Raw genomic sequence first — 25,688 nt, 5'->3', positions numbered from 1 at the left:
GACTTTGACCAACTTAAAACGCTTAATGACTATGCCTACGACGCTACGGAGAATGGTCTCTTCGTAAACTCTGCCTTCCCAGGTTTCGCATTATTAACCGACTTAACTTGAACACGATGTATCATAAGGTATTTATATATGATAAGTAAGACGTGGGTGGGTACCTTGAATTTCGCTAGTGTGGATGACGTCGTGGGATGTTAGGCTTAGCAGCGACTTACTTATATCTAAGCAACTATTTTTGATCAACAAGAAAAAAAAGTGGGTGCCTGGCTACTTCCTTTCAAAGAGTTTAGCTAGATTCAAGAATGTGTAAAGCGTATTTAAGAATAAAAAAAAGGTAAAAATGCAGTTTCAAATTGAAAATGTAACACGCGTGAAGGTAAATTTTAAAGTGTAATTGACACTGAAAAAGAGGAATTAAAAAAATGGGACTTTTGCGCTTGGTTAATTTCTTTTTTTATTAGCTAAATAATGTAAAGTGGTAGGTAGGTAGGTAGAATACTCGGAGGATGTTATTTCACAGACACTTTAAATTTCGTCTGTGTGTGTATGGGGGGGAACACGGGGTTCTCGGGATATTCTTAGGTTGGGAAAGAAGGCGGGTGTTGAGTGGTGTAAGACTATACTCCGTTGGTCGGTGGTGGAAGCTCAAAGGTTGGAGCTAGCTAGACCCGCCACCGTTAATGACAAAATTCTTTCAAACTATCCGAGCATATATCGGAGCGCCTTTTCCGAGCAAAACGCTTTTCACGTCCATCTCAACCCAACCATGTTTTTTTTCTCTGTTAAAGGGTTTTAAAAGCTATCACGGGAAGTTGATTTATGTGTATCTCGCCCCCCCCCCCACTACTGTTAAACTTTAAAACAACGAAACCTTATCTGATAAAGGAATTTTTTAGTAACGTTACAATGTTGTAATTATCCGCCAGATTATAGAAGAAAGGGGGTCTAACACTTGGCTTCTCACAAACTCTTAATAATTTCAAATTATTTTAAACTTAGGTATTTAAATTCTTTTCTAGACACCATATTTTTTTTAAATATTTTTCATTTTAATAGCGCTAGCTGACTTGGCCCCAAAAAGGCGCCATTCGCAATCTCTACCCTTAAATCATAATTCCATTAAGGCCTAAAATAATTTGGCTAAAGGCCTACTACTCCCTCGTGGGAGTGACCATTCCAAAAAGGCGCACCCAAAAATAAACCTCTAAACACGGTAAAAAAAACTAAATGTGTCAAAAAGCCAAACTGTGTCCTCTTTGATCAGGCTCCATTGAAATATTTCTTCAGGTGATTCGGAATCGGTAAGTTGGGATGGGATTTGACATCAAACTAAAAGATTGAAATTGAGACTTATTTCTGGTGGCATCTTGTTTTAAACGAAACCCCCCCCCCCATCTTCCCAGTTTTCTTTCAAAGTTTAAAAATAAAAAACCTCTTTTATGTCATCATCATGAGATGACATTCTTTTAAACTGTACCGAAAGGAAAAAACCTTGGATTCATTAAGATAAGGAGGGTTCGTCACTCGCGAGAATAAAACGGGGACCTCCTTAATTAATTAATTAATATTATTATCTACGCTCTATTATGTTACGATGGACAATAGATTTTCAAGGTCCCTGTCCGATAACCCTGGACAAATAAGAGGAAATGACCAAAGCCCAGTGTATAGTTCCCAGTACGAGTCTTGATTTCTTTCACTTCTCTTAATTACTATTTGTCTTCGATGATAAGTAGCCATCTTTATCAGTTATCTACCCGGATTTAATTCTCCAAGATATCTATGTCACTTTTGAACGTAACCATACGGGGGTTTTCTTTGAATAGCCCCCGCGTCCGAGAGCGAGCGAGGGATGGTGTGGCCGGGGGTAGAAGCTTGTAGTTTAAAAGTTGGTTTTTGGCTCTTTCACGGGGGGACCGTGCGCTCGCTGTCGAAATGATATTCTATCGTTGATTTGACTTTTAAATTATCAAAGGATGAATGCGTCTTTTTCAGACAAGTAAAATGGAGGGGGTGGAGAGGGGGGCGAGCGCCTGTCATTTGCATAGCCTCCGCTTTGCTGGCTTCCCTATAGAGGCGGCCATAGTGATTAATCACCGTAAAAATAAAATTCAATGAATAAGGTTTTAGAAAGAGAGCCTGGAGCATGCAACCAACACGCGTACAAGTACACGCACGCAGGCACGCGACCGTTATCCCGCATACACCTTACAGATAGAAACCAAGCAACTTACAATATCTTCGCGAAAGATTCTTTTGCCGACATAAAATGATTTTCCGACTTTGATAACGATCAAAAAATAGTTCGGACTGTTAAGGGTAACTAAACTTAAATACTCCTCCGTAACTATCAGTCTCCAAGATACAAAATGTTTCGAAAATCGCTAACCTAAACTTCAAATAACTGTTATCGTCGTATGGAAACCAAATTCCAACTAATTCTGGTTCGTTCCTAGATTCGAACGTGATTTACCAAAATCTGACTTCCGGTGCTACGAAGTTCCGCCTCAATATCAGATAAGGCGACTGGGAATATGGTTAGTTGTCACCTTTTTGTTCCAATATTTGTCATCTCGGGGGATGGAAGAGGAGGAAAATTTTTGACTAAAGACGATTTGGATGGAACAGAAAGAGAGAGAGCCGAGTTGAGCTGAAGTCGACTGAGTTTGTTCGGCACAAAAGAGCTCCTTTGTAATGCAGCTTTTCAGCTTTTAACTCGCCTATATTACGTTCTGGCCCTTCTTTCTTTCTTTCTTACGTTGGCTCGGCTCGCAGTTGGTTCCTTTTTAATCGAGCCACCAAAACTTAATTCCAAGAAAAACACGAAAATTTAAATGGCCTTTTAAACTTGATCATTTTCAATAGAAGCCAGCTCTTTTAACGACCGTCTTTATTTATACATTGTTAAACTTAAACTTTCCACTCCCAGTCATTAAGGAACCCTGTAACAATCGATATAAAATTTTATATCTAAAATAAGAGTTGATTAAAATGACCACCTTGAATATTGAACGAACGTTAAGACCTTGAAGGCGCCGCGAAATCATTTTCGTCAGATTTTACTCATCATTCGGGGAAAATGGATTTCATTCATTGATTGCCAAAACTTTTATTACGAATTTTGTCACCGCTATTTAATAGCGTAATTTTTGAACGTGGACAAAATAACGCTTCATTTCGGGGTTGTCTCGGTTTTCCCGCTGGGAAGCGTACGCCGTGATAAAAGTTTAAGTAATTAAATTTGACATAAACTAGATTATAATTAACGTCAATTATGTTTTGGCAACCATTTTTAAAACTAATTCTCTTCTAGTACCATCGAATCTAATTAATAATGTCAAACTAAATTATGTCTCGTTTCAGAATTGAAAAAAGAATTGCTTTGTTTGACGAACGAAAAAAGTCGAGAAGTGAAAGGGTACTTCTAAGAATGAATATTTGATAGAAAAAATTATAACGGGTAAATATAAAAATAATTTTTATTTGTTAGAGTAATCTTAGACAATGCAACTAGAGATGAAATTTCAATCGAGTAATCCTTTACCGTCTGAATTTATATGCGCTACCAAATCATACGAAATAGGTTTCATCTGAGCAGGTCAGGTGGGACTGTGTTGGTCCAAAAAGCCGACCAAACCGTTATAGATGGGCCATGGCACTCTCTAGTCTAAACATCGATGTTTATTCCAATCCTCTCGGGTTTCTATATCAACAAATACACTTTGTATACAATTCATCAGGCATTATAGATTTAGTCGCGCGTTAAGGGTGTAGCTTCGAGTTGAATATTTTATAGTAATTTTTAACCGTAATCGATAATATCTGTGTAGGAAATGTATCTTTGTCATCTGTCAGGATATATTTGTTAGATTCCCTTGACGGAATTTCGCTACCTCTGAACGCGGAAAAAGAAAAACCGCCCCAACCGCGTATGAAGATTGATGCACATTCCCTCCCAAAGAAGAACCAAATCTCTGGAGGCTCAACGGTGTACAAGATCAATTTTAAATCTGACAAAAAAAGGGAATGAATTTGGCTGACCGAATTTGAATTTATATTTTTCAAGTTTTGACCGAAGGGTGGGTGGTGACCTTCCCTTTAGAGTTACGATAATACGGTTATAGCATAGCGACTTCTCTCTCTCTCTCTCAACTACAAAATTTTATTATATTTGAAAATAGAGAAAAAAATGGGGGGTTTGAGGACAGAGCGTGCATGCCACGAGAGACTTGAAAGAAAACGTGTCGGACATTTATCAAGATAAGGGATGGTTAGCGACTATCTGCAGGGTTTGTAAACGTTTCTCGGGAAGTGGTTGACCCCTCGCGTAGAATCGAAATCCACTTAGAAATTGGCGGGGGAGAGAGAGAGAGATGTGGCCAGGGTAGGAAGTGGTGTGGTGTGGTGTAGGGTGAACTGGTTGGTGCTAGGCTCGAGCCGACATAAATTTAATTTTGATCTCACCAATATCCTACGGGACAGACTTCTCAAAATCTTGACTATATTTATGGAAAAGTGACGATATTAAAGAGATATTGAAACTATCCTTTTTTTCAAAACTGTAAATTTGCATTTAATGAAAAAAGAAGAAGACTCGAATCGTATTAAATTGATAAATCTATTTTAATAAAACAATGTCATGGAAATTGGTTTCTTTTGAAATTATTAATAAGATTATTTTGTTTTCTAAATCTTATTCGATCATGGAGAACCTGAAATTTGGTGGAATTCATTTGACAAGGTAAGTCGTCTCTAAGTGGGACAAAAACATTTCAACTTTCTTCGCAACGAAATTAAGCCAGCATTTTGACTCGAGGGGAAAGTCTGCTCCGATGGATCATTTTAGTTTCCCTTTATTAATACTAGGAGTGTCACTTTCACTTTAATGTCGTATTATTGATAAGCTACGTTTTACGTATCGAAATTTAATTCCGGGGCTAAAATGTATATCCGTTTTAAGACAGTATTATATTAGGCGTCGTCCGTATTCGTCAATATTTGCTCAAGTGTCCATACACGATGTGTAAGAGCTCCTCGACTAATAAACTCGGCCAATTCCCGTTTGCCACCAGCCTGCCTGCGTGGCAATTCCCAGTCACGTCCCCAGATTAACCCACTCGGGCTTCCTCGCGCCATGCAGTCCAACAGTGTCACAAACTCCGAGGATATAAAACTTTGTCGTCAAGTAGGACTTGTTTGAGACATTTAAATTCCTCCCATTATTCACTCGGTAGTAGAGTTCGAGTCAATATTTGAATTGTCTTCTAAATTGATTTAACGCTTTATTAGTAAGGACTAGTTCAAGCTGCTTCCCCAAAATTTAATTATTTAATCTAATTAAGCTTAATTACGTTAATTTTTTTATTTTAATACTCGAGGTTGTTGGTTGAAATCTTTATTGTAATATGTCTTAAAGGAACGGTGATAGGCATACGACAGAGTAAAGAATTACTTTAGGACTGGCTACCTAATATTACGTATCTCTCAAGTGACTCGTAGTCTTTTCTCCGACCGCTCTAATATGTCACTATCTCTTTAATTCGATGGTTGCTGGCCCAACTGTTTCGTCTAGACTTTAGATAAAGGCTGCTCTTGTAATACAAGTACACGTCGACGCCAACGCCATTGTTGAAACTTTCTAATCTAAATTAAATCAGTTTTTAATTATTAAAACCTACAAAAATTTATATTAAAAAAACTAAAAAAAAAAGCATGTTTGGATTTTAAAATAGATTTCGAGGAATATTGAATTTTTCATTTAATTAAAAAACCGCCTTAAAATTCAATGCTAAAAAAAATTAAAAAATGTGAAAAACATTTTTTTAAAGAGATAAACAGAATGCATAATTAATTTTATGACAAATTAGGTCATTTTGTTAAAAAAATAAATTTATTTCCGGTTTTAAATTTCATTTTCAGTTTGACTTTCTTCGTTAACAGTTCGGCGGTATCTTAGGCGTTCCAATTACTACTTCATGATTTCAAATGCATTTTCATCGGCCGTTTTTTCGAAAACAATCAATTTTTGGAATGACCGACGTACGCAGCGTCGTTGGAAGGTACTTACTTAATTTAATTATTGCTGAAGGGTAAGTGCTCACCTTTAATCAATTAAAAATTAATTGTAAATTTACCACCGAAGTTGACGATTGCTCTTAGTTTAATGGCGTACTTAAAAATTTAGAGTCGCTTCGCTTTAAGGTCATGTCTTAGAAAGCGCGTTTCGACCCCAGATCAACATTGAAAGGTTATAACTTTAGCGTAACCCCCAAGAAAATTCCTTATTACGCTTCTCATAATGATACCAAAGACTACACCAATCGGGCCTCGAGATAAATTAGCTTTGAATGACTGATAATGTTTGTAGATGAAAACCCCTCGCATTTATGGAAAGTTTTTACTTTTAAGCTACGTACGTCTACAAGAAATTTTCCCGGATTAGTTACTTAAAACTCAAAAACCCGGTGTTCGGGTAATTGAACCCGAATTTTTTTACCCAAGGAAACAATGGTCTTCATGTAGAGAGGGCCCAATTGAAATTGAGGCAATTCATCAATATCAAGATAAAGATATTCCTACATGGTATAGTAGGGACCCCTTCGATCATACGCGCCAATCCCGCTTAATACTGGGAAGGGGTAGAGGCAGAGAGAACAGAACAAGGGAGAGCCAATTTAAAAGCCATTAGCACCTCCACAATCACGCGTATCCATTCCGAAAGACCTCGGTGGAACCCGCATTTTTTGGTTGGGTCCCTAAACCAAACTCATTCGTTCCCCGCTGAAACCTTACACTTTGACGACTGACTTGTTACAAAGGGGTCCCGCGCTTGCCCCAAGTTTTAAAAACTTAATTTGCTGACAAACAATTTTCGCGCTTCGAGGGGAATCTTTTAGGCTTAAGGAATGATTTAATTGGTAGGAGAATATTAGCTAGAGATCAGAGTACTCCGAATTTTAGGGGTGTAAAACTGGCAAGTGCGTCATCCTCGGTTTTGAAAACTAATTTCATTAATACGCCCCGGGTGTGGAATTTTAATATTTTTCGTGAAAATTCGGAATGGTTTTGTTTTGACGCCAATGGTCATATATTGAACAGATGGAAATGAAGTCCTTCTTTTTTAGGCTCTTGATTGATTTTTATTCTCTGTAGATTATGGCTCAAACTTTACCGAGATAAATACCTAAATTATCCGTGACGTACGTTCAATTTTAAAGGAAATAAATATTGAACTTAATTTGGTCTCAGAGAAATTAACATAAAATATATTAAAAGCGACATCCCCCCCTCTCCGTCAAGTCTTGTTAAAGTCCAGTCAGTAGACAAGGCGGGCCGAGTGAAGTTTTAATCAGATTTCCTATTATAAAAGTTGAATGTACATCACTGCAGCATTGGACGAAAGAACGAAACGCGTAACAAACAAAAGATCGGAGCAAACTTCATTGTCAAGTTTCTAGCGGCAGCAATAAGACTTTTTTACGCTTCGAGCGTCTTTTCTCAACTCTGCCACGCATTCTTCCCTCATACCCATCTCAATCCAAGGAAAAAATAAGAAAAATTTGAATTTAAGGGCGGCTGACGCCAGTTTCTTAGTCAACACGAAATCACTTAACATTATGCCAAGGTCAAAGCGCGTGCCATTTCAAAATTCGGATAAGGCTCGAGTAATTTTATAATTTATTGGTTAGCTAAACTGGTGTTAGCAACAACGGTTTATCGTAGTTTTCTGATAAGTTGGCGTCAATTATTTCAGGAGCGAGTTCAGCTTCCCTTTATAGTTTGAATGAAGTTAAAGGGGCTCCCAGAAATGGCGGGTGATGGGTGGGTGGGTGCGCTATAGTAAAGGCATTGATTTTAAACCATAAATCTCTGGGCAGAAAGGCAGTCAGCGAGAGCGCAGCCTGGTGGGTGCCCCAGAAGTTGCGTGCTTTGGGATCTAGTTGGAGTAGAGTTTGGGGCCTAGAAGCAAGCGGGCGGACGGTACGTTTCGGGCCGGGCAAGGGCGGCGCGGGTAGGGTGGTGGTGGTGGAGGACTAGTCGTTTAAAATGAACGAGCATCCACTTTGTCAGTTGAATTTGGCCCGGCTGATTGTCCGGATCATCTTGAAATTGCGTCGAGCGCCCTCTTCTCTCCCTCCGCCCGACTTCGAAATATGCTCCTAGCTAATTGGACTGTTACTGGCCCCGACACGACATTCCGCTCAATTTAAACGTCAAACTCTATTTGGGCAATTTTGCCCAGTTCAACGACGCCTTGCCCGAGCCGTACAAGTTTTGGTATCTGCACGAGGGAGGCACCGCGTTATTCATGCATTTGAGACAGCCATTTTTCCACAAGTTTATTTTACTTTCTGGTACGTAACCATCCACTCAATTTAACGGGCATTTTAGTTTTAAATCGTTACGAGGCGCGCTTCCCTGGCCTGTCAATTGAAAGCCTGTGAAAGCGCCCACTCTAAATTGCCCCGTGAACTAACGTAGGTAGTCATTGTTGTTCGAATCATAAAAAGAAACTTAATCAGCGTTGCACGTGAAATGGTCCATTTAAGTCGCGTGCGTGAAGTTGTCAGTTAGTTTTCCCTCAGCTCGCTGACGCTAAATTTAAGGAGGGAAGGGGTTAAGCTCGGGTAGAGTTTTGTAGCCCGTTGAAAAGTAAACAAGTTTCACTTTTCATATTATATACGAGTAAGGCTGTGTTTTAAATATTTGATGAATTTTGAATTTCAAATTTCCTCTCTTGGTTGTAGCTCGGGCACTCCCGATCGAGTCGTAGTCGTGGGTAGTGTAGCGTTATTCAAAAAGGTTCTATATATTTATGCATTCAATTACGAGTTTACAAGGTATAGCGGGCAAAACACGGAAAAGTTTCTCGGACTCTTTTGTTGGTAACTCTTTGGTCTTAAGGGGATTGGAATATTTAGGGTATATATGTATATTTCATAGTATAGGCTTTCCTTTTCGCTATAAACGAAACTGATATATACGAAACAAGGGATCTTTTTAAAGTTTTTAAAGTCTTCGGGTTTTAGGGATTACTAAGTTGCAATTTCAGAATATTTTTGTTACATTACGAGCAGCCATTTCAAACGATGACCTTAAGTTGAACCCTGAAAGTTGTAAAATAAATCTAGAATCTCTAGGTAGTATATCGCCTTTCTGCCCACCATTTTCTAAGATGGCCGTCGTTTTCAGAAAACCTTTCTTAACACGTACCTACTAATTAACAGTAAATTAAATGTATAGCAAAATGTCATCATCTTCCCAGGGAAAGTGGTTTTGGGCTGGACCGGAGTGTTTTTTTTTTATTTTGTAAATTTTCTAATTCGCGAAAGTGCGCGGACGATAATATGTCTGGCAAATCTTGTTTGAGATTGAAAACTCCTTAACTCCGGTAAAAGAGAATAGAAATAAACGAACCGGTCCAAAAGGAAAGAATGGAGATCAGAATTTCTTTAAGCGTGAGCTTCTTTTACGCCAGAGGAAGAGAGAGAGAGAGAGATGTTGGCCGTGTAGGTAATCCTATTTCAAACTCTCCGAAAAAGTCCAAAACTTTATTTAAATCCTTGTCTAGGAGAATCAAATCATATTTTGACGGATAAGACATTTACCCCTCCCCTCCCCACTCTTTGAGGTTTTAAGTTAGTTTCGTTTTTGAACAGTCTTCTCAAAAATCAAGACACTGTACATCTCGTTTTAATAAGAACTTGAACGCCGATTTCAAATTCCCAGATTTTTATCTCAATATTTTTATTTTAGCATTGATAAGACAAAGTTAGTTTTTGTCTAAATCATTAGTTTCACCTTCTCTTTAAAAGGAGAATCTGCTAGTTTCCCGAAATTGGCTGGTACAACGCGGCGGCGTTAAACATGAATAAGTAAAGAGTTCCGAGGACAAGCGGGGATATTTAAAGATATGGTTTGACAAGCTGCACACATTTTTTTCTTTATTTAAAAGTAGAGTTGATGAAGCTCGGGCCCCGAATAAAAGCGCGCCAATTTATTTAGTGGTATCATATTCTATTCTAAATGAACTTCATCTAGAGCGATAAGCGAATGTAGTTTAACCATATATTCGAGTATCCACGGCCTTGGTGCTAAAAACTCTTTGTGACTATAAAAGTCATTAATAGACGAGTGAGGAGGTCACGATCCCGCCGGCTACGTAAATGAATCTGGCGAAAATTACCTAAATTAAAGTATAAATCGAGTAAGAGGGGCAACCATTGGGCGTTAATTAGTTTCGTGACATTTGGGCGATAGCGAAAGGGGGAGGGGCGGGGGTACAAATTGAACGAGGTTTTGAGCTAGTTCTCTTTATGACCCCCCAAACCCTAACCTCGCCCCCTCTCCCCCCTCGTAAGAACCCCCTGTTCGTCTAATTATGGGGTGATGGTGGTGGCACGACAGAGAGGGCTAAAAAATACATTATCTTTGGATTTTTCGCCAAGAGCTCCGTTGATTAACTTGACGAAATGAATATAATTAAAGCTGAGTCGAGCAGCCATCATTTTTACTTAAATTAACCCTATTTCCAGGCTCGCTTCTAATTGGTTCATCCTGATTATTTTTACAAAGGTTTGTTTAACGCCGTGATTTTGTTTGAATTAAGAGCCGACGCCAGTTTGTTAATTACGAGACTTAATTTTTACGCCATAAATCTCTTTCGGGGTTCCATTTTTAGTTGACGGAGATTTTTCTAACGTATTTGCCTTTTAAAAATGTCAAAGGGAATTCCAAACGTAGATTAAATCTTAAATTCAGAGCGATTTTGGTGCCGCGTTCGAAGATGTCAAAAAAAAAGGACGTAATTGATTACGTTTCAAAACTGGGGGAAATAAATTCGGTGAAAAATAGTCGGCGCTATTCTAGAAAAGCAATGCGTAAGATTTGTAATAAAAATAATTATTATTATTTCCATTTCAGTGTCGTCGCTAATATTTCAAATTTGCGGAACGTTTTCGGAGACCGTTTACAAGGAGACATTTTCGGGTTCCAAAGATTTCAATCAAAAATATCGCAATTTCTGTTCTCTGGAAAATTGGCAAAATTGCCTGAGCTCGCTGCAATCCCTTACTAACACGAATAATTTGGCCGAAGTCGCTTCCCACTCGCAATTGCTGGCCGCTTGCAGGTAAATTCACTTACGCCGTGCCCCCCCCCCCGCCCGCTTTAATTGATAAATCTTAATTTTATTAGGAGTTTGAAAGACAGTTTGAAATGCGCCGATTTACATATGAGTCGATGTTTCGGAGAAACGGAGATCAAAGTGTACAACCACGTGCTCAACGGTGCTAGGGAATTCATTCGGGACCTTTGCATTCCCGGAAAAGTTCAAGAAGGTACGAAATTAATTCTCTCTCTCTCTCTATCTCTCTCTACCTCTCTCTATCTCTATCTATCTCTATCTCTCTCTATCTCTCTATCTCTATATCTATCTCTATCTATCTATCACTATCTCTATCTCTATCTCTCTCTATCTCTCTCTCTCTCTCTCTCTCTCTATCTCTATATCTATGTCTATCTCTATCTCTATCTATCTATCACTATCTCTATCTCTATCTATCTATCACTATCTCTATCTCTATCTATCTATCACTATCTCTATCTCTATCTATCTATCTCTATCTATCTATCTCTATCTCTATCTATCTATCACTATCTCTATCTCTATCTATCTATCTCTATCTATCTATCTCTATCTCTATCTATCTATCTCTATCTCTATCTCTATCTCTATCTATCTATCTATCTCTATCTATCTATCTCTATCTCTATCTCTATCTATCTATCACTATCTCTATCTCTATCTATCTATCTCTATCTATCTATCTCTATCTCTATCTCTATCTATCTATCTCTATCTCTATCTCTATCTCTATCTATCTATCTATCTCTATCTATCTATCTATATCTATCTCTATCTATCTCTATCTCTATCTCTATCTATCTCTATCTCTATCTATCTCTATCTCTATCTATCTATCTCTATCTCTTTCTCTATCTCTTTCTCTATCTCTATCTATCTCTATCTCTCTCTATCTCTATCTCTATCTCTATCTCTATATATCTATCTCTATCTATCTATCTCTATCTCTATCTCTATCTCTATCTCTATCTCTATCTCTATCTATCTATCTCCATCTCTCTCTATCTCTATCTATCTCTCTAGCTATCTCTCTATCTCTATCTATCTCTCTATCTCTATCTATCTCGAATTAGACTGATAACGTTGATATATATTTTTTTCATTCTAGATTTTCTGAAACACGGTGATTGTCTGAAAAATATCAGTAAAGACATCGGGCAATGTTCCGTCGTGTACGAAAAGCTCCTGTTGCTTTCGGAAAACGCCGATCAAATGCAAGACGTCGAAAAAGGACTGAAACGAACTTGCTGGTGAGAATTGAGACGATTAATTAATTTTAACTTTTTAGCAACCTTATCGATATTGAGCGTGATTTTCTTTAGTACATTCCGAAACTTCGTTCAATGTAAAAGCAACGTCCTGATTCGTCATTGCGGAACCGAAGCCGTGACCTTTTTCCAAGTGCATCTGGACAAGATATCCGACCCTCTTATTCACGAGCACTGTTCTTCTTTGACGTACACGAAAAAGGACTGTTACCATCACGAACGAGATTTCAGAAACCACGCCCCACGCCTCTTCTATCAAGATCATTTTACTCTCTTTACAATAACAACAACCGTATCATTTTTCTACCGTTACTTGTCGTCCAATCTGTTAACTAGATAATAATGTCCTACAAACTATGGAATTTTATTTAATATTGAGTAAATGTCCTTGAGAAGGTCACCCACCCGGACAGACACTTAATTGTCTACCGTGGTCATCGATTTGATTTACTTTTCAACGGGTGCGGATTTGTAAATCTAGGATTTGTACGCGCCCGGAAGAAGTAGAAGAGGGACATTTTAAAGTTGTATTTCCTCGATGAAATATGGAATAAAAGTTTTATTCCAAAAAGGCTTCTTCTTCTTCTTCTTCAATTAGGGGTATTAATTTTATTGCTAAGGTGTTCTTTCGTTTAAAATGGTTAATTAATGGGTTCTTTTGTAGTTTATTTCTAGCTAACTGGTTTTATGTATTTTTCTATAACTAAAGCGTGTAATTTCAAATAAGAACCATGTACGCGTTTACATTATGAAAAACGTTACGAGTAATCCATTATTAACAGTGTTTATACTAAAAGCTTAAACTATTAGACGGATTGCTAGGACTAAAAATCTGAATTCTATATAAAAAAAGTTGAAGAGCGATTTCGCGAGTGTTATTTTTAGCCCTGAAAATGATAAGAAAGAAGAAAGTAACGACTGCATTGAAGTTTGTCACTGGTTACTGAGAGCTTGTCACGAAGTGACGTAGTTTAAACGATATCGAAAATGATGGTTATATTTTATCACGTAAGCTTTGTTTTTTTTCTTGTAAATAGATGTAAATTCGTTATACATTGTTACCGAGGAAAGTAAGTACATAACTTTTATTTGGTTGTTTGGATTTTACAGTAACATATCGGCTAAATAATCCTCAAATTTATCATCTTTGGAAACGCTCTTCGACAGACTTTGGCGGTTCTTTCCATATTTCTTCGGCGGATGTATCTTCATCGGCAAAATCCATTTTAAGTGTTTTGCTACTTTCGCCTTCTTCAGTGTCATCTAAAAACAAATATACTCATCGTATAGGAATTAGGCTTAGATTTCTATTAATTAAAGGAATAGCGACGTGATTTAAAAATTACCTCAAATCTAAAGAAAACCTTACTTTTTTGAGAGTTTAAACTCTTCTGATTCCAAAAATATGCTTGAATAATATTTAATTATGAGGGAAAACACAAAAAACACTTTGAAAACTTGAAATTTGGGGGACAAAGGCAAATTTGCGGAGAAGATTTTTGGCGGGTTTTTCACCTTGCTACGTCATTCACGGCATCTCGCGGAAAAGCCAAGCGCGAGTTTACTAATGCGGCGCGCGCGCGAATCTGAATAAATTAGGCTTAACACTTAGGCTGAGACACTTATAGGCGTCACGTGCCAAGCGCGCGCGCCCGAGACTCCCGAGTCTACTAATGCTGCGCGCGCGCGAGCAAAGAAAATATAGAACTATCGTCTGCGCGCGAATCTGAATAAATTAGGCTTAACGCTGCGCGGCGACACTAACAGGCGCGTCACGTGAGCGACATCTAGAGTGAAAATTTCTCCTTACTACGTCATCAAACGAAAGAAAATCTCAACTAGGCCTTTTCCAAACACAAAACTTTGATTGCAATTTAATAAATTGCTACGAAACCAAATAAAAAAGTAAACATATCATTATAAACTAGATTTTTCAAGGATTTTTTTCGCATTTTAAGTTTGTGGGTGACGAAAATTATGTCACTAACACTTTAAAGTTTAGTTTACGCCAGCGTACGGGAACTTTTACTAGAGCATTCTTTTTTCTCCATCTTCCAAATACGCGAAATTAACTTCCTAACTTCGTAATCCTTCCTGTTCGTCGCGACTCAACTGCCCCTTACTACTTCCGACTGTAATCGCCATCTCATAGCTATCTGTTAAAATAGGTTTTTATGTCTATATTCAAAGAGTGTAGATAATGTGAGTGTTAGATTGGTTTTTAAAGGCTAGATTGATCATGAAAATGTTTGCTAGCCAATCTTTGTTCCCTTTAATAAAAAATTCAAATTATTTATTTTATTTAACAAGAAAATGAAACTTTACAATAAAAATTTGTGAAAGTACCCTTCAAAAAGCGTCTCCCTAATTTCAAGAGATTCTATAGGTATGATCATAAGTTATTAACTTATGGTATGATACTTGAAGAGTTCAGGGTTTAGAAAAGGGGGAATTTTTCTTGGCATACCATGGTTTAGTATTGTACTTGTAAATTACGAAGTGAAGGGCGAGAATATTTCTAAGTTCAAGGCAACTAATGTTACCCCCTGCTGCGACCCCCTGCTGTTACCATTTGCTGTTACCCACTGCTGCGACCCCCTACTGTTTCCATTTGTGTTACCTTCTGCTGCGACCCCCTACTGTTACCCCCTGCTGCGACCCCTACTGTTACCCCCTGCTGCGACCCCCCGCTGTTACCATTTGTGTTACCCCCTGCTGCGATCCCCTACTGTTACCCCCTGCTGTTTCCATTTGTGTTACCCCCTGCTGCGACCCCCTACTGTTACCCCCTACTGTTACCCACTGCTGGGACCCCCTGCTGTTTCCATTTGTGTTACCCCCTGCTGCGACCCCCTGCTGTTACCTCCTGCTGTTACCCCCTGGGGGTCCCAGCAGGGGGTTGCAGCAGGGGGTAACAGTAGGGGTCGCAGCAGGGGGTAACACAAATGGAAACAGCAGGGGGTAACAGTAGGGGGTAACAGTAGGGGGTCGCAGTAGGGGGTCGCAGCAGGGGGTGGCAGCAGGGGGTTGTTTATGCGATAAAACAGCATAAAACACAATAAAACAGCATAACACATAATAAATAAAAACAATGAACTACAATAAAAGTCACTAAAACAGTTTATCTGCATAAAACGCAGTAAAACAGCAAAACGACACTAAAGCCGCGTTTACACGAGACACTTTGAAATTGTTTTAAACCGGTTTGGAATGTACAAAAAATAATATTACGTTGTTAAAACCAGAGATCTTTCAGGAGGAAATGCAAATATCATTTTTCAAAAAGTGTTAGGCCTTGCCAAAACGGTTGAAAACGTTTCCAAAGTGTCTCGTGTAAACTCGGCTTTAATGTTGAATTCATAAACGTCGGACGCAACGCAAATTAGTACGGGCGAAGGCAGGGCGTCGTGCGCAGACGCCCTGCCTTCGCCCGTTCTGAATTGCGTTCCGTCCGAATTTTATGAACTCCACGGTAAATCGATTCTGTTCCGTCTGTTAAGAGGAAAGCTGAAGCTGAAATTGCATCTTACCTTGTTTAGGGTGAGGAGAAATACGCAAGTTTACTTGAAATAATCGAATCAAAAAGATATGAACTTTATTTTAAAAGATACTTACCAATTTTGTTTTGTTTTTTCTTAAAAAAATGTTTTTGATAAAAGAAAAATGATGTAAAATTGTTGATATTTGTTTAAAAAAGTGTTACAACTAATTATTAATTAAAATGTTTTTTACAAAGCGGTGGGTTAATTTTACAAGTTGTTTTTTATCGTTCAGGCTTTGACCTTTGTCGCTGTTCCGATTTTGCATTGATTGACCTTGGTGGCAAAACGTAAGGAGTTGATGGTCTCATTAACATTTTCGGCATCGGGAGAAACATTGACGATCATCAGCGTCTTGGAATTACCGCCCAAGGAATTCTTCAGCAAGTGCGTTAACTTGCTATTGCGATAAGGGACGTGTTCCGTCTAATAAAACCAATCAATTAATAAAACGAATAATTAATACAAACAAACAAACAAACAAAGAAAAGGAGACGACGGACGAGTTACCTTTTTGGACAAAGCCATGATGACGTTTCCAAGATTCGATAAAGACTTATTAATATTGATGGTTTCCAGTTTATTTCTTTCCGCGATTAAGTTGCCTTCCCCGAGTTTCTCGCTTCCGGCCAAGTCCACTAAATTAAGAGTTCCTAGAAGCAAAAATAAATAAATTTAATTAATTTAATTAATTAATTAATGTATGTATGTAACAACTGACCATCGGAACTTTCGCCCGTTTTTTCATTCATTCCTTTGACCCTTAAGACGAAGACACTATGGGAACGGGAAGAATGCTGATTATTCATAGTAGCGGCGGTATTACGATGTTTGCGCGCCACTTTCATTAGACGATAAACCTAAAAATAAATAAATAAATAATTATATTTAATTTAATTGACATTGTGAAATTAGTTGGGCGGTGGTCTTACATCCGTTTCACTGGTCACAGTGTAGACGGTTATATTGGAGAGAATGGTATTACCGTCTTTTTCGCCCAGCCACAAACCCTGACGTTGAGATTGATTACCGACAGTCGATGATTCGTTCGATGGCGTCATTTGAATCAGGTCCTTTAAGGTCTCGTTGTAAATTTCGACAAAACTCAACTGGATTTCGAACTGCGAATAAAATAATCAAAGTTTAGTTCATTCAGAGTTTGATTTAAGCCTTAAAGTTGGAATTTGATACCTTCCATCCGTGAAGGGCCATTTCGCGGGCGACCTTGAAAATTTGTTGGACACTTCTTGGGATAACTCCCAATTCGGGGTTGCGACATTCGGCGTCGAAATCCTTGAGGGCGGGCGGACCTTCCATGGTGTACGTTTTGCCCGATCCGGTTTGTCCGTAGGCGAATATACAAACGTTGAATCCATCGAGAACGCTTTGAACAAGCTGAGCTACTTCTTCAAAGACGGTTTCTTGGCCGCAACTGGGTTCGAAGACGTGATCCAAAGTGAACTCGACCGTCGCCGCGTTACTTCGGCAGAGTTTCGAAGTTGAGGAGGAGGACGCCGCCGACGCGTTTGAATCCGGGGGTTTGGACACCATCATCGTTTTGCAACTCTTGAATTCAATCGTCGTCGCGTCAGTTCGCTTCAAAAGTGGTCGAACCCGACAAAAAACGCGGATATTTCCCTGCAATTACGCGAATTAATTAAAGGTTAAATTAGTTAATTAGTTAATTTAATTACTTTTAGTTCGAGTATGAGATTATGTTGTTTCCTGCGTAATGTTTCGTTTTCCCGTAGAGAATGGCTTAGTTTCTCGATCTCTTCTCTGGCCTTTTCGAGTTCTAGCGTCAAGCTGGCGGACAACGACTCTTTCTCACTGACCAGGGCGGAAAGGTCCGTTTTTTCTCGCTCCAAGGTGGCTAGTCGCGTTTCCAAGGAATTGATCGTCTCTTGTAAACCATTGTTCTCGTTGTGTTGAGACGCCACCACTTCTTCCAACGAGATAATCTTAGAGCGTAATTCGGGCAATTCCTTCTTCAGATTCCTGTAAAATAAACGGATCGATTAAGGTCACCGACGATCTCTTACAAGTACTTGAAAATAATGAAGTACTTACGCGAGATTCCCAGTTGTTTTAATTAATTGTTCGTCTTTGGTTTGAAGTCGAGATGTCAAACTTAAATTCTCTTTCTCAAGGGTCAAAAATTGCTCCTGCAATTCGACGTTATGTTGTTTCAAAGCCTTGTTTTCTTGTTGCAGTTTATCCATTTTTTCGCGGGAATCTTGTATCTTCCCGCGCGTATCCCAAGGTAATCTCTTATTGGTTCCACCCTGCTGCTGCTGCCATAAACGCGACATTAATTACGGTTATTAATTTACAGGGGGGGGTTGATTAACGTACAGTCGGTGGCGCGGCGGCGGCGGCTGGCTTGGATACGGCGGCGGCTGTCGTTTTGCCAGCGACTGGTCCTTTGCTAGTCGCGACGGTAGTGAGCCGACGCGGAGCTCCAACCACATTCTGTCACAAATATATTATCATAATTTATTATTCCTAATTAAGCCTAGTTACGACGTGTAATTTCAAGTTTTTAGGAAGATATTTTAAAATGAGAAGAATTTTAATTTAAACTTACGGGTTTTGGCAGTTCATTTGGTTTAGGGAAAGGCGCCGCTTTCCTCGGACCACTCTTTTGAACAACATTTGAATTGGCCGGCAAAGTTTGTCGCAAAGGCTTGGAAACGGCCGGTAATCTTCTGCTCCTCCTCCTGACTGCTTGTTTCGGCGGCGGCGGCGGAACAGCGGCTGCTTTCTCGGGAGAAGGCGCTATGGTTTTACGGCGTTTAGCCGTCACTCGTCGACGAACGTTCTAAGAATATAATACGCGCGCCAAGCAATTAATAAGATATAATTATCAAACAGGGATTATTTAAATGATTGGTTACATTAACATACCTCTCGATTGTCCGGAACTGGGTCGGTGTCCTCGTCAGGATGGATAGTTTCAGCTTTTCTTTTTGGGATTAGGCGCGGCGCCTCCGGAGGTTTGATTCCCGAAGGTTTGGGGATTCCAGAGCCAGAGGCAGCCATACCTCTAGTTATTCTCTAAAAACGTTCATTTAGAATGTTCAATTCGAGCAAATTAAAATGAAAAATTAATGAAAGACTAATACCGTTACCGTATGAACGACTAAGCCAGGTGTTTTGATTGTATTGGACCCAGCTGCACTCGGTTCATCGTTAACATCATCCATGATTTAACTATAAAACAACAGTAATAAACAGCAAAGGCCTAATTAATTTATATTTAAGACAAATTAGTTTACAATCTCAATATTTTCGCTCAAGAAAATCAATTAAATGTTTCGCGTTAAGAACAATTATACCTTAACGAATACCGCGTGACTACGTTCCCCTGTGGGGTGTCTAAATAACCTAATCGAGGTAATTGAAATTTATCTTCTTACCTTGGAAACGATAAAACTTGATCTTCCGTAAATCTTGATTAAAATTTCACTCAAAAATTAATTTTTAGATTAGCAAAAGTGTATCCTAGAGTTTATATAAACGTGCCTCCACAGTTTCAAAATAACATCCGTAAAAAAATACCGTTGACGGTGGCCGCCTCTAATTCAAAATCGAAGCACCGCCTCCTTGATATACAATCTATAGGCGGCGTTGTATAAGATAACCAATAGTCATACTTCTCCGAACCACGTGACAATAACAACTCCCAGTCCCAGCTTGATGCCGTTCTCCATTGTCCGCTAACGCCATGGAGCAATATTTGAGGATATTTTAATAAAATTAATGTATTTTAAGGAAAATTTCGTTCTCACTCCGGTAACATAGTACTATATTTCTCGAAGTTGGTCACTGTAGCGAGACCAACAAAAGTAGAAAAAATTAAAATAGGGTGAGTAGGCCTAATATTATCGTTTCACTTTGCTTCTAAAACAAAATTGAGTAACCACCACACACGCTTGAAACTAAGCAGACCATCAAAGCTTATATCCAGCCTGGCAAATCTGTAAACAAGAAAAGGCGCGTATTATTTGAACCGATGTCGACCATACGATTTTATTTCAAATAAAAACTGCAACAGTATTTGTTAGGATAATTAATATTAGTATTTATTTAATAAAAATATATTTTTGCAAGAATTAATGACATGAATATTTATTTTGGAATAGTTTTATTAGAGGGAGGAGAGCAAAACTGCAGGGTGAGTCATGGCTTCTTTGAAAGCCCTGAGTACCATTTCCACATTCTTGGTGGTACAATTATTTCCCATCAGACCCACCCTCCAAACTTTTCCCGCTTGAGGAAACAGAGATCGCGCAATCTCAATGGAATATCTGAAAAACAAAAACAAAAAAAATTACAAAATTCAAAATGGCGCCTAAATAATTGTGGAGTTACTTTTTCATGCATATTTCCGATAGTTTCTGATCGTCAATATGTTCAGGAACCAAAATGGTCGTTATTGTTGGTAATCTCTCAGCCTAAATACTCAAAAATTGAAATATTTTACTGGGAAAATTACTAAAAAAATTAAGTTACCTCCGATTGAACCAGAAGTTTCAATCCTAATTCGTTTAAGCCTTTGTAGAGTAATTGGGCCGCTTCTCGGTGGCGTTTCCAACAGTTTTCCAACGTTTCTTGAGCCAAAATAGCTAAAGCTTCTCTCATGGCGTACACCAAAGTAATTGGCCCAGTGTGATGATATCTAAAATATGAAAAAACCCTTCATTTCATTCACGTTACATACTTAATTAAACTTACTTAATTGGTCCGTCGTCGCAACCCCAATAATTTCCAAGCAAAAGAGCGTCAACGTACCAAGACTGAACTCTCGTTTTACGCCCCTTAATTACTTCACTGCGGGAAAGAAAGTTAATTATTCAAGTTAATAGGCCTGATTGAAATTAATTACATGGCTTTATCGCTGAAACTAATTGGTGAAATACCAGGAGGGGCGCTCAGAACCTTTTGAGATCCGCTGTACAAGACGTCAATGCCTGCAAATCGTTAAGTTTGTAGGCGTATTAATAATTACGTAAGCACTTAACATTTTACCAAGATCGTCCATATGAACTGGAGTACCGCCTAACGAAGCCACAGTGTCTACGATAAGTAAAGCGCCGTACCTAAAATAATTAAATATAAGTGAACAGTTGATTAAAACTTAAAAATGAAATTACTTTTGACAAAGATTTTTGAGTCCCTCGAGATTATGTTTGACGCCGGTACTGGACTCTCCGTGGCAAACGAACAACGCCTTAGGTTTATGCATTTTTAAACCCTTAACCAAACCAAGGACAAAATTAAAATGTTTCCCAAGCTCAATTCCGCCACGATCTTATTCTTACATCCTCTATGGATTGGAGGGTCGCCACGCTGCCGGGCTTTGCAACAATTTGACGCGCGATGGCTCCGCAACGCTCCGCCATATCAGTCGCCCTGACACCCCAAATACCATTAACAACAATGGCGACTGTTTCCCCTCTTTCCAGGACATTACAGAGCGCCGCTTCCATGGCCAAATGACCCGAACCACTGACGCAAAACGTGTACTTGTTCTTTGTTTGAAAAGCGTATTGAATCCCCGCCTTCACTTCAGACATAACCTACAACCCCCACCCTAATTTACTCCTAGTCAAATTTTCAAAACGGACCCACTAGTTCAAACTGACCTGTAGGAATTCTGGGTGCAGATGTCCTAGAAGGGGCAGCGTTCCAGCCTCGCTGATTCGAGCGTAAGCGTTTGAGGGTCCGGCCCCCATTAGAAACTTCTTAGGAATGGAGAGGGGTTTCATCAGCTCCAACGGAGGAGGGATAGACAAAGTTGCCATGTTTTTCTAAAAGAAACGAGCGTAATAAATGCAACTTCCGCTTTGCAGAGTTTATAATACCTGTAGAAAGTTTGACGGAACGCGTTTAAAACGAGTGACAACGTTTAGACTAAATGGAAGACTTTTAAACCCGTGAAATTTCGTACAAATTGACGGTCCAAGCACGGTGGAAATTATCATAATTTAAATTAAATGTCTTAACTAAGCCTTGGTAGTCGTTACCATATGGTCCATATGGATAATGGTAGACTCCTACTTATTTTAGCATTAATTTTAATAATTAAATGAACAGGGTTTACTGCTTACCAAAAATTCACGGCAAACGTTTAGCGGAGAGATGATAAAAGTAGACTGGCGTGATATTTTATAACGACCTTGGATAAGCGTTTACAATAATCGTAATAATCTAATCTGAAAGCCGAGGCTAGAAAAGTTAAAAAGCAAATAAAGTAGTCGACAGCTCGTAAAAACTAGGTCAGCGAGTGTATTGACACCAACGAAAATTGTTCGCTACTTATTTTAACCGGATAACCTTAATTTTTAATTATATCCGTCGTGATTAACCAATCCATCCTCAAACCACGTGGGAAGTGTCACTTTAAAAGTTAAAGCGGGCAATCAAATCTTTGAACTCCTGGCGTTAGGATTATAAACTTATTTCCAGCCCTCTCCCAGGAACTGGAAATTTTTCCCTAACCAACGACGCGGCTTATTTGAATCGCGGCAAACATTGCGTTTGTCCTTTATAACCAATAATAACTATACGGCAATGACATTGAATTTGTTTATTAGCATTAATGTTTCAGCTAGAATTAGTGATATGACTCCGAACAATTTTTAGAGCGAGAAAGAGGGGTGTTTCGTGGCTTCTTTAAAAGCCCCGAGTACCATCTCTACGTTCTTGGTGGTACAATTATTACCCATCAGGCCCACCCTCCACAATTTACCCGCTGGAGGAAACACGGATCTGGAAATCTCAATAGAATACCTAAACATTCGTGCAAAAATAGGTTTTAAATTCAATATGGCGCCTTAATTTATGCGAAACAAACTAGAGAAATACTTTTCCATGCATATTTCCGATAGTTTTTGCTCGTCCATGTGTTCAGGAACTATTATGGTCGTAATCGTCGGTAGTCGCTCAGCCTAGATTCGCAAAAAAAAATGAATATTTCACTGTAAAAATGACTAAAAAATGAAGTTACCTCCGATTGAACGAAAAGTTCAAGTCCTAATTCATTTAATCCTTCGTAGAGTAACTTGGCCGCTTCTCGGTGACGTTTCCAACAGTTTTCCAATGTTTCTCGCGATAAGATAGCTAATGCTTCTCTCAAGGCGTACAGCAAAGTAACTGGTAAAGTGTGATGATATCTAAAATATAAAAAAAACCTCCAAAATGCGCCACTTTCCTGTCTTATTTAATTAATTAAACTTACTTAATTGGTCCTTCGTCGCAACCCCAATAATTTCCAAGCGAAAGAGCGTCAACGTACCAAGACTGAACTTTCGTTTGACGCCCCTTAATTAATTCACTGCGGGAAAGAAAGTTAATTATTCAAGTTAATAGGCCTTATTTAAATTAATTACATGGCTTTATCGCTGAAACTAATTGGTGAAATACCAGGAGGGGCACTCAGAACTTTTTGAGATCCGCTGTACATGACGTCAATTCCTGCAAATCGTTATAAGTTTGCAGGCATAATAATAATTACGTAAGCACTTAATATTTTACCAAGATTATCCATATGAACTGGAGTACCGCCTAAAGAAGCCACAGCGTCTACGATAAGTAAAGCGCCGTACCTAAAATAATTAAATATTTAAATTTAAGTAAATAAACTTAGAAGTCAAACTATACTTATGACAAAGATTTTCCAGTCCTCGGAGATTATCTTTGACGCCGGTACTGGACTCTCCGTGGCAAAGGAACAACGCCTTAGGTTTATGCTTTTTCAAAATCTAAACCAACGACAAAATTAAAATCTTTCCCAAGCTCAAAACCGCGACAAATTTACATCCTCTATGGATTCGAGCGAAGCCACGGTGCCGGGCTTTGCTTCAATTTGATACGCGATGGCTCCGCAACGCTCCGCCATATCAGTCGCCCTGACACCCCAAAAGCCATTAACTACGATAGCGACCGATTCCCCTTTTTCCAGGACATTACAAAGCGCCGCTTCCATGGCCAAATGACCCGAACCACTGACGCAAAACGTGTACTTGTTCTTCGTTTGAAAAGCGTATTGAATTCCCGCCTTCACTTCAGACATAACCTACAAGAGGTTATACGTACTCCTGGTCAAACTTTCAAAATGCATGGTCCCGCTTCAAACTGACCTGGAGCACTTCCGGGTGCATGGGTCCGAGAAGGGGCAATGATCCGGCATCCCTGCTTCGATCGTAAGCGTTAGAGGGGCCGGCACCCATTAGAAACTTCTTTGGAATAGAGAGGGGTTTCATCAGTTCTTGCGGTGGAGGAATTGCCACGGCAATTTCACAGTTAGCCACGTTGGCCCTAAGTGTCATGGCTTTCCGACGAAGTAATTAAGAAATAATTTCCCTGATCAAGCGTCGACGCTTTAATGAAATTGAATACTATCACGGAATCGCCTTTTATTTAATGAGTTAATAAATAAATGCTAATTTTAATCTAATCTGTAAACGCATTTTTGCAAGCCTCTTGACAGTGTTGATAATCAAATCATGTCAAACCAAGAATAATGAATTAAAACCAAGAAATTAATTAAAATGGGCGCGCGAAATTACCATAAACTAATAATCGTAATTAATTATCGGATGGAACCGCATTTAGTTCAACAAAACCACATTTACGAAAACACAAACGAGTCAGTGACTTATAGAAACAAGTGTTCCATTAAGCTCAGTTTGCCGTAAACAAATGCCGGAATAATAAATACGCTTAAATTGATTACCTATTGAATGTTAATAACAGATGTTAAATTATTTAAATTTAAACGGGACAAATATTTCGTTCAAATTAGTATATAAAGGCTAGAGCCTCCGTCTCGAAACTAAATTCGAATAACGAAATTATCTCGAAAATGAAGTCGTTCTTGGGTTGTCTCGCTTTAGTTTTGTTTTTGAGTTCAGTTTACGGTCAGAGTGGTAGCAACAATAATGACCCCAGACTTCAGGGGAGTCCGTTAGACTCGGGATGCAGCTCCAATCAAGTTTTGATTGGGAAAAAATTGGTCGAGAGATATTGTAAAGGCTTGGGTAAAAACGAAACGTTGTCATTTTAAACGAATCAAATTCTAATTTGTTTTCCGGGCTTTAAAAGGTAAATACGGAGCGGGTAGTCAAAACAGAGACAAATACAACGCCTGCATCGCCGACGCGGTTAAAGTAAATTTAGAAATAAATTAAATATTCGGGTCCTAGTTTGATTAACATCGTTAATTAAATTAGAATTATCTGGGCGAATGCCTTCGAAATGACGAGGAAGCCGACGACTTGGCGACAGTCTTGTGCAACGATAATGGATCGGCTAAAGAGCATTCCGAAGTTGGTCAAATTTCACTTTCAAAATCTACTTTTACTGACGGTTCGTTCCCTTATCTTTATAGGAAGTCAACAAGCGTCTCTGTTGCGTCGGACAGAAATTTGAACAGGATAACACCAGTAACCAAAAGGCCAAAGCCATCATTCAGGTAATTATATTAATTACGCTCCATTTAATTAAAGTTAACTTATTAAATTTGCGTTTAAACTTTTCAGAAATGCCAGAATCAATTCCCCGATAAACTGTTCTAAGTATTGCGGAAAAGACGTCGGCGAATCGCGTTGCTTTGTATTTTTTACTGAAATATAATAAAATATTACATCTGGTAAACGTACCTTTATATTACTCGTACTCCTGGACATCAAGTTTATTTCATTTATCGGCAATATCAGTAGATTA

General features: G+C 38.8%; 5 protein-coding genes across 9 annotated transcripts; 2 read left to right on the top strand and 3 right to left on the bottom strand.

Moving 5' to 3' along the window:
- Positions 1-7,825: 7,825 nt before the first annotated feature.
- LOC149702132 (uncharacterized) lies at positions 7,826-13,703 on the top strand. The gene is made up of 6 exons (XM_089865748.1): positions 7,826-8,360; positions 10,930-11,137; positions 11,203-11,345; positions 12,261-12,402; positions 12,475-13,428; positions 13,531-13,703. The coding sequence occupies exons 1-5, from the start codon at positions 8,315-8,317 to the stop codon at positions 12,758-12,760; spliced, it is 825 nt and encodes a 274-aa protein (XP_089721874.1). The 5' UTR covers positions 7,826-8,314; the 3' UTR covers positions 12,761-13,428; positions 13,531-13,703.
- A 2,278-nt stretch (positions 13,704-15,981) lies between these two features.
- On the bottom strand, positions 15,982-19,549 carry ncd (non-claret disjunctional). 4 transcript variants are annotated; one of them, XM_089865942.1, is made up of 12 exons: positions 19,379-19,549; positions 19,085-19,172; positions 18,867-19,016; positions 18,547-18,780; positions 18,315-18,431; positions 18,030-18,253; positions 17,654-17,957; positions 17,151-17,597; positions 16,892-17,080; positions 16,681-16,819; positions 16,470-16,612; positions 15,982-16,385 (listed from the first exon to the last, which is right to left on the bottom strand). In XM_089865942.1, exons 2-12 carry the CDS (start codon positions 19,163-19,165, stop codon positions 16,191-16,193), a joined length of 2,223 nt encoding a protein of 740 aa, XP_089722068.1. In that variant the 5' UTR covers positions 19,166-19,172; positions 19,379-19,549; the 3' UTR covers positions 15,982-16,190. The 4 variants fall into 4 exon arrangements, with proteins under 4 accessions (XP_089722068.1, XP_089722069.1, XP_089722070.1 ...); XM_089865943.1 differs by having other exon boundaries at positions 18,030-18,250; XM_089865944.1 differs by having other exon boundaries at positions 19,091-19,172; positions 19,379-19,548.
- A 469-nt stretch (positions 19,550-20,018) lies between these two features.
- Positions 20,019-22,336, bottom strand: LOC149702130 (alanine--glyoxylate aminotransferase-like). 2 transcript variants are annotated; one of them, XM_089865938.1, is made up of 11 exons: positions 22,073-22,336; positions 21,827-22,018; positions 21,608-21,772; positions 21,284-21,541; positions 21,116-21,216; positions 20,991-21,061; positions 20,848-20,932; positions 20,697-20,792; positions 20,475-20,640; positions 20,334-20,416; positions 20,019-20,269 (listed from the first exon to the last, which is right to left on the bottom strand). In XM_089865938.1, exons 2-11 carry the CDS (start codon positions 21,944-21,946, stop codon positions 20,110-20,112), a joined length of 1,305 nt encoding a protein of 434 aa, XP_089722064.1. In that variant the 5' UTR covers positions 21,947-22,018; positions 22,073-22,336; the 3' UTR covers positions 20,019-20,109. The 2 variants fall into 2 exon arrangements, with proteins under 2 accessions (XP_089722064.1, XP_089722065.1); XM_089865939.1 differs by lacking the exon at positions 21,827-22,018.
- Positions 22,337-22,536: 200 nt separating this feature from the next.
- LOC149702129 (alanine--glyoxylate aminotransferase-like) lies at positions 22,537-24,039 on the bottom strand. Its single transcript, XM_089865940.1, has 8 exons — positions 23,782-24,039; positions 23,625-23,725; positions 23,499-23,569; positions 23,354-23,438; positions 23,203-23,298; positions 22,972-23,137; positions 22,830-22,912; positions 22,537-22,754 (listed from the first exon to the last, which is right to left on the bottom strand). The coding sequence occupies exons 1-8, from the start codon at positions 24,034-24,036 to the stop codon at positions 22,604-22,606; spliced, it is 1,008 nt and encodes a 335-aa protein (XP_089722066.1). The 5' UTR covers positions 24,037-24,039; the 3' UTR covers positions 22,537-22,603.
- On the top strand, positions 24,039-25,623 carry LOC149702128 (uncharacterized). The gene is made up of 5 exons (XM_089865941.1): positions 24,039-25,003; positions 25,068-25,132; positions 25,196-25,291; positions 25,354-25,437; positions 25,505-25,623. The coding sequence occupies exons 1-5, from the start codon at positions 24,829-24,831 to the stop codon at positions 25,538-25,540; spliced, it is 456 nt and encodes a 151-aa protein (XP_089722067.1). The 5' UTR covers positions 24,039-24,828; the 3' UTR covers positions 25,541-25,623.
- The last annotated feature ends 65 nt before the right edge of the window (positions 25,624-25,688 follow it).

The sequence above is a fragment of the Phalangium opilio genome, unplaced genomic scaffold (assembly GCF_054372755.1).
Source record: "Phalangium opilio isolate 3A_F unplaced genomic scaffold, DU_Popi_V2 ptg000017l_1, whole genome shotgun sequence".
NCBI classification, from domain to species: Eukaryota; Metazoa; Arthropoda; class Arachnida; order Opiliones; family Phalangiidae; genus Phalangium; species Phalangium opilio.
The sequence above is the reverse complement of the archived record's forward strand: the minus strand, read 5'-3'. Positions and strand labels throughout refer to the sequence as shown.